General features: G+C 38.7%; 1 protein-coding gene across 2 annotated transcripts; it reads right to left on the reverse strand.

The window, feature by feature from the left end:
• Positions 1-208: 208 nt before the first annotated feature.
• On the reverse strand, positions 209-1778 carry LOC149402360 (small ribosomal subunit protein eS17y-like). 2 transcript variants are annotated; one of them, XM_089609967.1, is made up of 2 exons: positions 1683-1778; positions 209-813 (listed from the first exon to the last, which is right to left on the reverse strand). In XM_089609967.1, the coding sequence occupies exon 2, from the start codon at positions 796-798 to the stop codon at positions 370-372; it is 429 nt and encodes a 142-aa protein (XP_089466093.1). In that variant the 5' UTR covers positions 799-813; positions 1683-1778; the 3' UTR covers positions 209-369. The 2 variants fall into 2 exon arrangements, with proteins under 2 accessions (XP_089466093.1, XP_089466094.1); XM_089609968.1 differs by having other exon boundaries at positions 209-838; positions 1683-1742.
• Between the last annotated feature and the right edge of the window lie 15636 nt (positions 1779-17414).

Consider the following 17414-nt stretch of genomic DNA (forward strand, 5'->3'; position numbering starts at 1 on the left):
GTACCTCAGGCTATTAATGGGTTATGGGTGGTCAGATTTTTGTAAGCCTGGTAATATTCCACCCACCCCTTGTGCCGGATCTTCTGGCTGCTTAGACTTTTTTCTAGGTTCGAATGTATATAGGATTTAGTAAAATAGTGGAGAAGCAGAACAAAACATCCACAAGATATTTATATATAAGACATTAAACATAAAAATCTAAAGTATATTTGAAAAAAAAATAGAAAATAGTAACCTCATTAGGTGAAATTTGCCTAAAAAAATGTCATCAGAAGTTCAAATAGAAATTCCACATTTCCTTGTGTCCAAAATTGATTACAAAGCACGTCCTTCCCAATGGAGCGACTAACCTCATCCTCAGGATATAAGCTAGTACCTCTTTCCGCCGGTGGGAGCACCGCGGCCAAAACCCTGGGTGGGAATGACAGCCTGTGGCTCGACCTCGGTGAGGCCGGGAATGTCGGACATGCCCAGAGCCGAGAGCATGTCGAGGGTCTCCTTGTCGACCTTGATCTCGTCGGTCCGGATGGCCGACTCGTCGGGGACAAAGTCCATTCGGCGCTCCCGCTCCTCCTCTTGGAGCTTCAGCGAGATGCCTCTCACCGGGCCCTTCTGGATCCGCTTCATCAGGTGGGTCGAGAACCCCGCGATCTTGTTCCTCAGCCTCTTCGTCGGGATGATCGTCACGTCATCCAAGATCTTCTTGTTCGTGTGGAAGTCCAACGTCATCCGAGAGTAGTACTTCTCTATCACGTGCCGTGAAGACTTCTTCACCGTCTTTGTTCGCACGCGACCCATCTTCCGCTATTCAACCTGACCCGCGAAACATACGAGCACACTACAATATGAACAATTGATTCTTCAAATAATTTTTTCTTGTGGAATAGCACACGAGATAATAATTCCAAATCAAATTGTGATTGTGACATAACTAAGCATAACTCTAGAGTGCTAAAAATAATTCAGTCAGATGAGGAACATTTCTTCAGTTAAGAATAAAATAAAATATAAAGTCTTCAGAGATTTGAATAACAAATAATAAAAATAAAAAAATAAAAAAAATAAAAACTGACAATTTTCTTACTGAATAATATACAACAACCGATCACCACATAGATGAACGATTGAGAGTTGAACTAGCTAGCAATTTACTTGTTAACACATATACAAGAGATGGTAATGAATATACTAACCAAATTAATGACTTAATGGTTTGTATACTTATGATTGTGCAATTTAGCTTATGAACTTTAAAAATGGAGAGATTTGGTCGAATATCTTGTATGCCTTTACAAGTTTTAACTTTTTTTTTATTAAAACCTCAGTAGCTAACACGAGGATAGGCGTTTAGCTAAACTTCCCCTAAATAGTTAAAGTAGTACAACAAAATCATTCAGTACGAATAAAATTACTTCAGTAAAACAAAGATTTTGAGAGAGTAAAATTACAAAACGCGATACAATTTTCTAGATAAATAATGTACAACAATCTATCATACTAAATACATAAACCAACAACATCAAATTTGACATACATAATCAGTGCTTCAAAATTCACAGATTAACAATGCAATCACGTTTCTTTTTTTCTATAATATCTGCGAACATAAAAATATAACAGAAATAAACAATACATCCAGATAAAATTTCGGAGCCGCATTGATTACAAGGAGAAGAGCTTACAGACGAACTCAGAGATCGCCGGAGAAGAAGAAGCGAGTATAGGCGTAGACGTGTTTAGGGTTTCGGTTTTTTTATATTTATAAAATGCAGATTTGCCAAATCAGTTGGGCCAGTTCACACTGTTTTGGGCTTAATTTATAATTGGTCCAATTTATGTACAAAGACAAATTTTGTTGGGATAAAATACGTCTTTTAATATTGATATTAATTTTGTTTTTGAAACTTGATTACTTCACATTTTGACTATTTTTTTAATTTTAGATACGTATTTGCTATTTTACAACTCTTTAACTTTAAATCGATTATTTAATCAAATCAATAAAAAAAAAAAAAAAAAAAAAAAAACACATATGTTTATCAAATGCTATTTTATTGTGAACATATTGATATTAGAGAAATGGCCGGATATAGTAGTGATTTTATTGTTTTGGACCAAAATATAGGGTAGCTTGTTTTTGAACACTTTTAGTAGTGTTTTGAAGAAAGATAATAGTTTGATATCCGGTTTTCCTTTTAATTTGTAATTTTGTTCATTCAAGCCTCAAACCAAAACTTGCTCAATAAGACTTCTCATACGGTCTTGTTTATTGTGCCATGCACAGCTCTCTCTCTCTCTCTCTCTCTCTCTCTCTCTCTCTCTCTCTCCCCTCGCTTTTTTCTCTGCGTGTGAAGGACGTTTCATCATCCTCCATGAGTTGCGTGTCTCTGAAGTGAAGCTCAGCTCTCCGACCACCTCGTCCTCGTCTAAAAGTAAGCTTCTTTCGTTCATCGCCGTCGTTATCTTCCCTCCTCTCTTTTTTTTCTGGGCTTTCGTTCATCCTTATCAGGTTTTTGAGTTTCTGGGTTTCGGATTCATGTTTGTTCAACGTCATCATCGTGCATCTTAAAAGAAAGCTTCTTTTTCGTCGTTCATCTTTGTTTTGGTGTGTTTGTTGTCTGGGTTTTAGGTCTGTGGCATTCTGGGTTTGTTGGTGCCATTACCCGCCGTCTTTGTGTTGTTTGTTGTTGGATTTGTTTGTGTTTTGTTCTTCATTTTTTGGACGTTCGAGTTTTTTCGCGTTCTTGAATTGTAGACATACATGTCTACAGTCTTTGAAATTGTAAACTGTAGACATATAGTAATTGTAGACGTATAGGTCTACAACTTTAGTTGTTGTAGACATATAACTCTACAACTTCCGTTGTTGTAGACGTATTAGTCTACAACAGCTGAAGGTGTAGACCCGTATGTCTACAATTACAATAATTGTAGACAATATATCTACAATTTGTGTAATTGTAGATATACGTTCTTACAAATATTCTTATTGTAGACATTTAATTTTTTTATACACGATAATAACAAAATCAGATATGTGTTTTTCCTATGTACGAATGTCAGAAATATATATATTTCTGAAGCACAGTGGTACATGGATCGAACCAACAATATACGTCGAGGGAGGAAATTTGGGTATTATGGTGTCATCTTCGGTGAACACCCTAGTCTGATGCAGATGTTGTTCGTGAAACTTGGCCTTTCCCCCATCAACTCACAGAATCGGTTTGAAGTACTTGATTGATGGTGCATGTAAACCTGTTGAGATTAAAGACAACGGTAAATTGAAAGCTTATTTGTATTTGAGGAAAATGATATCTGACGTTGGAAGATTTCATATGATTTTGAAAATATCTGAAGAGCCACGGGAAGGGCATGAGGCAGCAAGGGAGAGTCTAGTTTCTCCAGGATTTAGATCAACTCCTAACACGGTTGAGCCAACACAGGGACTGGATGACATGAATACTTTCTACGATGCAACGCAAGAATGTAGAGAATCCCCTCTTCCGCCTCCTCCACGTACAGAGTCTCATCATCCGCCTCCTCCACGTACAGAGTCCCCTGTTGTCAATGGTGCCCACAAGAAGAGTTGTAGTCTTTATTTTGTACATTTGATGTAATAAAGTCTCATGAAGACTCTTGCTTGTAATTGCCTATTCATTTAATAATAAAGTTGAAACGTTCATTCATTCTTTCTTTGTTTGAAGCTTTATGATATAACCTTAGTCTTTTAGTCCATAAACAAACTTAACAACTTACGAAGAGACAAATGTAGATTTGCATGAACAAACTCTTCGTAGTTTGCTTAAAACGATATATTCGCAATCTAAGGGTCAAATGACTATTGACCTCAGTATGATTGTTAGGAGAATCTATGATGTCTGGTTATGAGGCATTGAGAGTTGGAGACTCTATAGTTCTTCTAGGTATCTTCCGAATGTACTGAATTGACCAGTGCACTTCTAGAGACAAGATAAGAACAAACCATTTAACCTCTTATGTCTCGAAGTCATTATGTATGAATTGCATCATGCTTACCTTAATCCTGAAATGAGACATGCCATTTCACAGCTTACGTATTCTCATTTGAGAAAGTCAGAGTTTGGACTCACTATGTGATTCCGAACAGGGCCTATTGGTGAAGTACTAAGTTGTGAGAATGCCATGAGTAACTTTGTGAAGTTCTCATAGATATGGAATTCATGTACAAGATTACTGAAATGCAATGTATGTCACCTCATGCTTTGTTCCTTGGAGTGTGAATAAATGAACTGGCCAGTGTCCAAATTGAGTCCTGACTCTTTTGGATGAAACAATGTGACTTGTTAGCTCCTCGTCAATACATTGTTTCTAACTTATTCACAAGCGACAAAGGAGTTGAGGAAATAACAGCTAGAAGGGTAAAATGGTAATTTAGTAAATCCCGACTAGCTGATGACATTCATGAAGGGTAAACATAGATAATATTCAGTGGATCCGCTCATCATAATTAGATTGAATTCTTGAGTAGAAAATAAATTCATTTGAACCGAGAGATTTCCAGTGTCAACTCTTTAGTGGAGTCAGTTGGCATTAAGCTAAACTTGGAAAAGGTTTGTGAACTTTTGAGTCCAAGTGTTTAGCTCAAGCTTTGTTCATTTGGGTCCATGAGGTCACTGTCACGAATCACATCGAGTAGGAATAGTTAAACTGGAAGCTAAGTCAAAACAAAAACGAAAATTGTCAAAAGGGTATTTTTGTCTTTTGAGACATTGGATGAAATGAATGTCAATAAATTTTTTTGACATGGTCATTTGATGACAAGTAACACTCGGCCATAATAAGATTAATTGGGCCTTGTGGATTAATTTCATTTCATAAGAATTTTAATGAAAATTCTTAATGGGCCTTTTTCATGTTGTCATGAACAAGTGAAAAATCTTCTAGAAGGCCTTTCTAGAATAGGGATAGGCGCCCAACACACCCAAGGAAAGAGAGAATATTTTGTGCATAAATGTATTAAGATACTTGCCAAAAGAAAAAGAGGAAACAAATTTCTCCTAAGGGGAAAGCAAGGTAGGCGCCCAAAAAGGATCAAGAGAGAAGCAAATAAAAGAGGAAACAAATCCAAGGACTTACTTGCTTAGTCTTGGCCGTGTGACTCTTTGAAGGAAAATGGAAATTGGCTCATGAATATGTGATATTCTATAGAAGATGAAACTACCTTATTGAAGGTGAGACCTCTCCTATAAATAGGAGCCCTTTTTCTTCACAATTCATTCATCCAAGTTTAAGAGATTTGAGAGACTCTCTCTCTTTAGAACTTTGGCCGCCCCTTCCTTTCTCTCTCTAGTTTATTTTCGATTTTTTTGTTTTGGCACCTAGGTCCTCATTCGACCTAGTGTTTAGCTCTGCGACTTCAAGACTCGTTCTTAAGTCGTAGTGTTTAAAAGTGCTCACTCACTAAATCCTTTATTTCGAGTGATTTAGTGATAGAAACTTTCGTGGTTGCTCGAAGTGCCGAGGAAAGAAAGAGAGACGTGCTGCGAGGGGAGACGAGTGTTGCAAACTTTCCAAAAGCTTCTTCAAAGTTCAAGCTTCAAGAAAGGTTAGTAAACTTCTATACTCATAATAGTTTTTAATTACATGTACTTGCTCTTTGTCTAGGTTAGTAAAAACTGTTTTTACTTGAAAAGAAAATTTTTAAAATTCCATCGCTTACCGAAGCGTTAATTATTTTCTTAAACCCTAGATCGATTCCAACAAATGGTATCAGAGCTATGGTCAAAGATTAGCATGTACATGTATTTAAAAATATGAGCTTGAAGATCGTTTTCGAAAGTTTACTAATTTTGTGACAAGTTAGAATTGTTATCTTAGATTTTTTTTTTAATTTATTGCTCTTGCCTTTAAATTAAAAAACATGTTGATTTTCTATGAAAGTGGGATGTTTTTAAAACACATTAGAATCAGTTCTAAAAGTTTTTATTTTTTTTATATTGAAAAACGTGTTTTAAAGGTTTGAGAAATTTCGAGTAAAATTTTGTGACTAGTTTTCTTGTCTTACTAGTTTCTTATTTTTACTTGAATCGTTTTATGCTTGTTGTTATTTCTTTTATTCCTTGTTATTACCTTGCTAATAAAACACAAATAAAAGCTTTAACAACCTTCATAAAACGTTCCGTTACACTCGATTTTTTTCCGCACTTAAAATGGACCAAGCTTTAATTATTTCTTTTTATTCGAGCTGGAGTAAACCCGCATTAAAAGTGGCATAACTCTCTGCTCAGAAATCTAAATTTAATGATTCTTAAATCAAATTAAAGCTCTGTCTGTCCTCTGTCCAATGCCACCGGTTTCGGCTCAAAAGAACATCGGAGCCGCCAGATATGGTGATTTTACTCCGAGGTGCGCGGCTGTGCTGAAACTCCAGTTTTTTAGAAATCCGGATTTTCAAACCCCACTACCATGAGTTATAGAACTCTAATGAGAAAATTTTCTTGAGCAAAATTTTTTTTCATATGATTATAAACATGATGTGTAAGATTAAAATGTTTTGATTTTTGAAAGTTTAATTGAAATTGAGTTTTTTACAAAACTAGTTTGAATTTTGAAAAACCGTTTTCACTTTCAAACTTGAAAAATATTTTGTCATCCAAATCAAATAAATTTTCAAAATTTTTTCAAAACTATATCTATATCACATATGTTCAAAATCTATATGCTCTTGAAAATTTGAGTGGGAGGTCTCCTTGTAAGCCGAAAAATAAAAAGATGTGTAATCTCAAAATTTCAAGTGTTCGAGTGAGTTGAAGTTCACACTTCCCTCACGCACTTTCCCGAAATAGAAAATAGGAAAAGATCGAGTATGTACCTTGTGCCTCTATGCACTAATACTACTCTGAACATGTCGATCTAGGATTCTCTTCTAGTTGTCCGCTCTGTCGCTCTCTAACTAGGAAATCTGTTTCCGAACTTATAAGAGTCGATGAACCAACTCCAAAAATTAAGTGGGAGGGTTATATTTGTTGTTTGTAACCCGCGATCCCCAACACTAATGAAAGAAGCAATTAACATGGGACTAAGAGCCGCTCTTGCGACCCTCACTTAAATGGGAGTACTCCAAGGCGTTATTGCTTCGATCATTGCTCAATGAACTACGTCCGAGAGTGAGACGATGATGGCAAGGCCTCCCCTTGGGGGATTGTTTTTCAAAGTTGACCTTTTGGACTAAGTGGTTGGTTGCACACTTAGGCTCAATCCCTAGTAATCCTCCCTTGAGGCTCTGCGAAAGGATGTGAGTGATCAAACCAATTTAAAAGGTGGCTAGTCAAAATAGATGTATTGACATCTTGGCTTAACATTAATGATGTGTCATTTACTTATAAATGGAGATTTTTTGCGGCCTTCTCTTGAGGGAGTAAATTATCGTTTGGTTTATAACACCTTTGGATTTTATAAAAGTCTTAATAAAACTTAAATCCTAAACCAAAGACTAATCATAAACTTGTTTCAACTTTTATAGGCAATATGTCTCTCAACCCTCTCTCAGCCATTCTTTCCTCGAATAAACTCGAAGGCGACAATTACGTCGACTGGAAACGTAACCTCGACATAGTCCTTACTGTCGACAAGCACAAATGGGTTCTCACCACCCCCTGTCCTCAAACGAATGAAGATTCGACCCAAGAGGAAAAAGACGCCCTGGCGGCCTGGCTTCGATCCGATGAGATTGCGAGGTGCTATATTCTGGCATCGATGAACAATGTGTTGCAACAACAACATCGTGATTACGAAACTGCCACCGATATGCTCTACAATCTCCATGAGATGTTTGGAGGGCAAGGACGTCAAGCTAGGCAACAAGCGGTCCGACAATTCATGAACTGTCGTATGAAGGCTGGAACTCCCGTTAGAGATCATATGATGCTGATCATTAGCTATCTAAACGAAATGGAGATCCTTGGATCCGAGATTGATGGGGAGACTAAAATAGATATGATCTTGGAAACTCTCCCCGAAACCTTTGATACCTTCAAGTTGAATTATTCCATAAACAAGCTAGAGTACACTGTTACCGAGCTCATGAAGGAACTTCAAACCGCTGAGGCACTCACTAAGAAAAAGAGGGCTCAAGGAGAAGTACATGCTACTGCCTCCACTCTGGATCTAAGAAGAGACCTCGCAATGCCGAGAAGAAGAACCAACCTAAGGTTCAAACGAAGAAGAAGGAGCCAAAGGCTCCGAAGGTGGACAAGTCTAAAGACAAGTGCCACCACTGCAATGAGCCTGGTCACTGGCGTAGGAACTGTCCTGGCTACCTCAAAACCAAAGTAAAAGGTATTGTACTTGTTACTGAAGCTTGTTTAGTAGCTGATAATGTATCATCGTGGATTATTGACTCCGCTGCTACTAACCATATTTGCTGCTCCTTGACTGGTTTTAGGAAAAGCAAAAGCTTAGAGGATGGCGACTTCTGCTTCAAGTGGGGTGATGGGAGCGTGGTATCTGCGAAGGCTGTGGGATCCGTGACGTTATCTTTTGAAGATCGAACTTTAAATTTGAATAATGTTTATTATGTTCCTTCCTTTGGGAAAAACCTAATATCTGTTGCTCAACTTTTCGAGCAAGATTATTATTTAAAGTTTATAAAGAATGGAATTCGTATTTCTTTTTCTAATTCTTTTGTCACTAATGCATGTATGAAGAATGGTCTTTTTTACATCTATCCCACTCAACCTTCTCTTTTAGACACCGAAATAGATAACGATCTAATTAGGGAGCCAAAGAGGATCAAACTTTCTGAATCCTCTGATCTAACAAAATCAACATACCTCTGGCACTTGAGACTTGGTCATATCAGTCTAGATAGGATTAAGAGACTTGTGAGGGACGGTCCACTCCAAGCCTCTGCAATAGGTTCACTGCCTACTTGTGAATCCTGCATAGAAGGAAAAATGACTAAGCGACCTTTCTCCGATAAGGGTCGAAGAGCCACTGAGTTGCTGGAACTAGTACATTCTGATGTATGTGGTCCGCTCAACCAACAGGCACGTGGAGGATACGAATACTTCGTTACCTTCACCGATGATTACTCGCGATATGGTTTTGTCTATTTGCTCAAACACAAATCCGAGACCTTTAACGTATTTAAGGTCTTTAGGACTTTAGTGGAAAAGCAAACTGGCAAAGTGATCAAAACCCTTCGATCTGATCGAGGTGATGAGTATATGTCTGGAGAGTTCGATGACTTTCTTAAAGAAGAAGGTATCGCTTCTCAGCTTACCGCACCTGGCACACCTCAACAAAACGGAGTGTCAGAGAGAAGAAACCGAACTCTTATGGAGATGGTTAGATCAATGATGAGTTACTCATCACTCCCTCTTTCCTTTTGGGGATATGCCCTAGAAACAGCCGCTTATATTCTGAACCAAGTTCTGTCCAAGACGGTTCCTGGTACTCCTTATGAACGATGGACTGGCCGTAAAGTGAATCTTGGCCGCATCAGAATTTGGGGTTGCCCTGCACACGTGCTAAGGGAAAAGACTAGCAAGTTGGCTAGTAGATCAGAATTGTGCCTGTTTGTGGGATATCCAAAGGAAACCAAGGGTTTCATCTTCTATAGTCCCGAGGACGATAAGACTTTCATTAGCACGAATGCTCGTTTCCTTGAGGAGGACTTTATGAAGGATGCAAAACCTAGAAGCAAAATTGTGCTTGAAGAAAAGTTGGGTGAGGAAGCTTCTACCTCATCTGTAAGAACTGTTCTTACCCCAACTGAAACACAACCTAACTCATCAGAATCTCATCAAGTAGTACTTCGACGTAGTGGGAGGGCTACTCAAAAGCCTGACAGGTACATGTCTTATGGAGACTCTCTTGTAGCCGTCTCTGACATGGATGATCCTGTTTCCTATAGCCAAGCGATGGCTTGTTCTGAATCAAACCTTTGGCTTGACGCCATGAAAGTTGAAATGCACTCGATGTATGTCAACGAAGTCTGGAAACTTGTAGACCTTCCTGAAGGGATTAAACCCGTAGGGTGTAAGTGGATATACAAGAAGAAAAGGGGTCCTGATGGGAACGTCGAGACGTTCAAAGCACGACTTGTGGCGAAGGGTTATACCCAACAAGAAGGGATTGACTATGAAGAAACCTTCTCGCCAGTCGCGATGCTTAAATCCATCCGCATACTCCTATCCACAGCTGCAGCTCTCGACCATGAGATCTGGCAAATGGATGTCAAGACAGCCTTCCTGAATGGCAATCTTGACGAGCGCATTTACATGGCTCAACCAGGCGGTTTCGTGGAAGAAGGTCAAGAGACCAAGGTTTGTGAGTTGCTTAAGTCCATTTATGGATTAAAGCAAGCATCTAGATCATGGAATATCTGATTCGATGAAACTGCGAAAAGCTTCGGCTTTGAACAGTCAATAGATGAGCCTTGTGTTTACAAGTTAATACACGAAGGCAAAGTTGTGTTTCTGGTACTATATGTCGATGATATACTACTCATTGGTAATGACGTGGGTAAGTTATCTGAGGTTAAGGTCTGGCTAGCAAAGCAATTCGATATGAAGGATCTAGGAGAAGCCGCGTACATTCTGGGAATCCAAATCTTTCAAGATAGGAAAAACCGGACCATGTCGCTCTCTCAAGCATCTTATATTGATAAGGTGATGGATCGCTTCTCGATGCAAGACTCCAAGAAGGGTCAACCACCCTTTAGGCATGGAGTTTCACTCTCTAAGGACCAGTCTCCCAAGACTGCACAAGAGATTGAAGACATGAGGAAAATTCCTTACGCCTCTGCCGTAGGAAGCCTCATGTATGCTATGCTTTGCACTAGACCTGATATATGTTTCGCCGTTGGCGTAGTTAGACGTTTCCAATCCAACCCTGGACCCGAGCACTGGATTGCTGTTAAGCATGTTCTTAAGTATCTTCGAAGAACTAGGAATTTGATGCTTACATACTCAGGTACTGACCTGACTATGACGGGATATACCGACTCCGATTTTCAAGCGGATAAGGATTCCAGGAAATCCACTTCGGGATCTGTGTTCATCCTTAATGGTGGAGCTGTTGTGTGGAGGAGTATTAAGCAATCTTGCATTGCTGACTCCACAATGGAAGCAGAATATGTGGCTGCTTGTGAAGCATCCAAAGAGGCTGTATGGCTTAGAAAATTCCTTAAGTATTTGGAAGTTGTTCCAAACGTCGACGAGCCCATGACCCTTTATTGTGATAATAGTGGGGCTGTCGCTAACTCAAAGGAACCTAGAAGCCATAAGCGCTCTAAGCATATTGAGAGGAAATACCATTTGATTCGAGAGATCGTGCAGCGCGGAGACGTGGAAGTGAAGAAGATCTCAACGGTGGACAACCTCGCAGATCCATTCACCAAGGCCCTAGCGAACAAGGTCTTCGACCAACATCGTGAGGGATTAGGCATGAAGGACTATACACATCTTCTTTGAGTCAAGTGGGAGTTTGTTGTCAATGGTGCCCACAAGAAGAGTTGTAGTCTTTATTTTGTACATTTGATGTAATAAAGTCTCATGAAGACTCTTGCTTGTAATTGCCTATTCATTTAATAATAAAGTTGAAACGTTCATTCATTCTTTCTTTGTTTGAAGCTTTATGATAAAACCTTAGTCTTTTAGTCCATAAACAAACTTAACAACTTACGAAGAGACAAATGTAGATTTGCATGAACAAACTCTTCGTAGTTTGCTTAAAACGATATATTCGCAATCTAAGGGTCAAAGGACTATTGACCTCAGTATGATTGTTAGGAGAATCTATGATGTCTGGTTATGAGGCATTGAGAGTTGGAGACTCTATAGTTCTTCTAGGTATCTTCCGAAGGTACTGAATTGACCAGTGCACTTCTAGAGACAAGATAAGAACAAACCATTTAACCTCTTATGTCTCGAAGTCACTATGTATGAATTGCATCATGTTTACCTTAATCCTGAAATGAGACATGCCATTTCACAGCTTACGTATTCTCATTTGAGAAAGTCAGAGTTTGGACTCACTATGTGATTCTGAACATGGCCTATTGGTGAAGTACTAAGTTGTGAGAATGTCATGAGTAACTTTGTGAAGTTCTCATAGATATGGAATTCATGTACAAGATTGCTGAAATGCAATGTATGTCACCTCATGCTTTGTTCCTTGGAGTGTGAATAAATGAACTGGCCAGTGTCCAAATTGAGTCCTGACTCTTTTGGATGAAACAATGTGACTTGTTAGCTCCTCGTCAATACATTGTTTCTAACTTATTCACAAGCGACAAAGGAGTTGAGGAAATAACATCTAGAAGGGTAAAATGGTAATTTAGTAAATCCCGACTAGCTGATGACATTCATGAAGGGTAAACATAGATAATATTCAGTGGATCCGCTCATCATAATTAGGTTGAATTCTTGAGTAGAAAATAAATTCATTTGTACCGAGAGATTTTCAGTGTCAACTCTTTTGTGGAGTCAGTTGGCATTAAGCTAAACTTGGAAAAGGTTTGTGAACTTTTGAGTCCAAGTGTTTAGCTCAAGCTTTGTTCATTTGGGTCCATGAGGTCACTGTCACGAATCACATCGAGTAGGAATAGTTAAACTGGAAGCTAAGTCAAAACAAAAACGAAAATTGTCAAAAGGGTATTTTTGTCTTTTGAGACATAGGATGAAATGAATGTCAATAAATTTTTTTGACATGGTCATTTGATGACAAGTAACACTCGGCCATAATAAGATTAATTGGGCCTTGTGGATTAATTTCATTTCATAAGAATTTTAATGAAAATTCTTAATGGGCCTTTTTCATGTTGTCATGAACAAGTGAAAAAGCTTCTAGAAGGCCTTTCTAGAATAGGGATAGGCGCCCAACACACCCAAGGAAAGAGAGAATATTTTGTGCATAAATGTATGAAGATACTTGCCAAAAGAAAAAGAGGAAACAAATTTCCCCTAAGGGGAAAGCAAGGTAGGCGCCGAAAAAGGATCAAGAGAGAAGCAAATAAAAGAGGAAACAAATCCAAGGACTTACTTGCTTAGTCTTGGCCGTGTGACTCTTTGAAGGAAAAGGGAAATTGGCTCATGAATATGTGATATTCTATAGAAGAGGAAACTACCTTATTGAAGGTGAGACCTCTCCTATAAATAGGAGCCCTTTTTCTTCACAATTCATTCATCCAAGTTTAAGAGATTTGAGAGACTCTCTCTCTAGAACTTTGGCAGCCCCTTCCTCTCTCTCTCTAGTTTATTTTCGATTTTTTTGTTTTGGCACCTAGGTCCTCATTCGACCTAGTGTTTAGCTCTGCGACTTCAAGACTCGTTCTTAAGTCGTAGTGTTTAAAAGTGTCCACCCACTAATTCCTTTATTTCGAGTGATTTAGTGATAGAAACTTTCGTGGTTGCTCGAGGTTGCCGAGGAAAGAAAGAGAGACGTGCTGCGAGGGGAGACGAGCGTTGCAAACTTTCCAAAAGCTTCTTCAAAGTTCAAGCTTCAAGAAAGGTTAGTAAACTTCTATACTCATAATAGTTTTTAATTACATGTACTTGCTCTTTGTCTAGGTTAGTAAAAAACTGTTTTTACTTGAAAAGAAAATTTTTAAAATTCCGCCGCTTACCAAAGCGTTAATTATTTTCTTAAACCCTAGATCGATTCCAACATCCCCTCCTCCGCCTCCTCCACGTAGGCAGTCCGCTCCTCCTCCTCCTCCTCCTCCTCATCCTCCTCCTCCTCATCATCATCCAAGTAGCGATAAGCAAGTGCTGGATATCAATTCCATTGTGACACTAAAGCTTCATGGATTGTACGCTAGCAAATTGCTCTTGCAAAAACAATTGAGTTTGTATGCCATTAACAAACACTGTACGTTTCGGACAAAGTATTCGTATAAAGAATGTCTCCATGTAGCTTGTCCGGGAGAGCATTGTAAATGGAGTGTTCGAGCGGTTAGAATTCCCAGCACTCCAATTTTTAGGATTAAAAGGTAATTATTAGGTTGCCATAATAGAATAATTGTTAGTTTACATGTTTACAAACTACTCCAACTGTAGACATGCAAGTCTACAGTTTACATAAACTGTAGACTTGCAAGTCTATAATTGACAACAATTGTAGATATTATAAGTACACAGTTACTACAACTGTAGACATCTATCTCTAGCTGTTAATTGTAGACATATAAGTCTACAGTTTATGAGAGTTTTTATTACAATTATACATATAAATCAAAAGTAATTTTGAATTTTGAATTTTCTTATTCAGGTTTGAGAGTGAACATATTTGTCCTATAAATGAAAGACAATGATATCATCCTCAAGCCACATCCAAAGTAGTGGGAGAGGTTGTGAAGCACAAGTGCATAGCTCCGACGTTGGGATTGTGTGAACCAAAAGAGATCATTAATTACATGCAAATGGATTACGGAGTTCGTATGTCTTACAAAAAAGCTTGGCGGTCGAGAGGAAAAGCTCTAAAGTCCCTTAAGTTTATGTACATGATCGAGACTAAAAATCCAGGTTCTCTCTTTGATCTTGTCACTACGGGGTCGAATAATCAGTTCGTTAGCTTCTTCATGTCACTTCGCTCGTGGAGGAGGGGTTGAAAGTATTGCAGGCCTATTATCATTCTCGATGCTACTTTCTTGAAGAACTATTACAAAAGAACTTTATATACAACGTATGCCATAGACGAAAATGAACAAATATTTACACTCGCCTTCTTTCATGGTTCTAATGAATCTAATGAGACTTGGATTTACTTCTTGAGAAAGTTGAAGGACGCTATTAGGGATAGGGAGCATACGGTAATTGTATCTGATAGGCACCAATGAATAGTTAATGCAGTCAAGGAGGTGTATCCAACCCGTGAACACGGTTTTTGCGTACATCATTTTCTTGGTAACTTGAAGACCACATTCAAATGGAGCATAACAAAGCAAGTGAAGTGGAAATTTTACGCCGCAGCAAAGGCGTACACTCAGCAGGAATTTGAGAAGTACATGTGTGTTAGACTCTGAAAATCCGGAAATACGCCCATACCTGGAGAAGGAGGTTGGGTATCAAAGTTAGGCACGATCTTGTTTTTGTGAAAACAGGTACGATATCATGACGAACAACAACGCGGATTCATTGAATGCGTTCAACGTTAAGCCTAGAGAGTTTCCTATTTCGAAGTTGTTCGACTGGTTGCGGGAAACAAGTCTAGGATAGTATCACTAACGTAGAGAGTTGGCAACAAAAACAACAACGTTACTGACCAAAGAGGCCCAGAAGAAACTAGAGACAAACTATGCTGCAGCTTGTGGAATACCGATATGTTGATCTTTTTTTATTTTATTTTGTACTATGTTCTAACTGTAGACATAAGTTATCTACAATTGTGGTGATTGTAGACATTGATGTCTACAATTGGTAGTGATTGTAGACATTGATGTCTACAATTGGTAGTGATTTTAGATATTGATGTCTACGATTTGTATAAACTGTAGACATTGATGTCTACAGTTTGTATACAGTTGAAGGCCTTGAAATCTACAGTTACAGGTATTTGCAGACATCTACGTCTACAGTTTTAGTCATATGTCTACACGTACATGACTTACTCTTATTATTCTTCTATTTTAGGTGAGGCCATCATCATTCCTCTAGTTTGAGGTAGGCGACAGAGATGGAAACACGTAGGCTGTGAATTTACACGAAAAAACATGCTCGTGCCGGGAATTTCTACTTGACAGTTTCATATGTGCTCATGGTATTGATGCGTGTGGACATCGTAACCTTTCGGTTGAGGGCTATATTTCGCCTTACTATAGTACAGAGTACTGGAGGGCAAGTTATACAGGTGTCCACCATCCCCACGGTAATATTCAGACGTGGACTATTCTCCATGAGGACGCGAATTTTGTAATTCAGCCTCCGACACACAGAGCACGTGCCGTCGGTAGACCGAGGAAGAGACGTATACCTTCTCAAGGGGAAGAGCCTATTTGAAGGAAGTGTTCGCGATGTGGAGAAGTTGGTCACAACCGGACTACATGCAACAATCCAGTTCCTTTGTCCGAGATGAATGGATGAATTATTTCTGGATTTTCAGAGTCCAACATACACATGTACTTCTCAAATTTCGGCTGAGTGTACGCCTTTGAATGTATATTTAATATGTTTTTGAACTTGGAGTGTATTTACTCGATTTTGAAGTTTGAATGACTTCTTAAATGATAGAAGTTGTTAATTTATGTCTTTTTTACGTCTTGAATGCATTACATGATAGAAGTTGTTCAAATTGTAGACTTCGTTGTCTACCAGTTGTGGTGATTGTAGACATTGATGTCTACAATCAGTTCAAATTGTAGATATATATGTCTACAATTGTGGTGATTGTAGAAATTAAATGTCTACAATCACCACAACTGTAGACACCACTGCATACATTTGTACCCACAACCATAACAAAACAAAAGCATACCAAAACCATACAGCCATATCAAAACAAAAACATACCAAAACCATACAGTCATAACAAAACAAAACAAACCATACCAAAATATATAGCAGTGTTTAGGTATTCAAGCTTCAAATTGTCATACAAAGTCATACAAAAATATAAAACATAGTTTTAAAAGTAACTTCATAGTTTGAGATTTGAGTTCATGTAAACATAAAAATCCTAGTCCAAAGATGTCGGAAACTCGTCATCAGATCCGTAGCCGGTCGCAAGTTTCACCGCCCCATGACGGTATAATCTATTGTGGGCTTCCGCCTAAACATGTTCATGAGGGATGCGTCTAAACCAGCCATGTGTACGCCGTGGGTCAAGTACTCAACTGCATTGATCACGAACATGCCACAATCCCCGCTGCAAATATATATGTTAGTATAGTATAAGAAAAAATATGAAATACACAAGAATTCTAGCGGAGGGCATTACCCATTCTCTTGTTGTGGCATAGCATCATGGTCCTCAGCGCTGAACGCCGCCGAGCTTGTGTCTTCGATGCCCAATCCGATGAAAGCATTAATCGAACACATAACAATCGGGATGATTTCAACGAGTATGAGCACGTATTTGTGGCTCATTTTGCTCTTGGACATGGAGTCGTAGACCATTAGCTTCTGTGACTTCAGATGAACTACCACAAGGACCCAATGGGAAAACTTCTTGATACAACAAGGCACGTAGATATAATCAACCTCCACCCCCGGTCATGAATGGAGTTGACACTCAATATCAGCAGTAATGTAGTCCAAGATGTGGGTTTCCTTCTTCCAGTTAAATTCGTCATTGTTAGTGCACGCTTTCCATTTGTCATACGCCTCATCGGCGTAACTATAAAAAACCCCGTCCATTATGGTGAACTTTTGTGACATTTGACCATACTTCCGCTTCTTGCCCAAGTAGTACATGGCAATGTCGATATGCTG

This window comes from Urtica dioica, chromosome 3, assembly GCF_054948205.1.
Source record: "Urtica dioica subsp. dioica isolate 48M chromosome 3, U.dioica_male_clone48M_v1_H2, whole genome shotgun sequence".
NCBI classification, from domain to species: domain Eukaryota; kingdom Viridiplantae; phylum Streptophyta; class Magnoliopsida; order Rosales; family Urticaceae; genus Urtica; species Urtica dioica.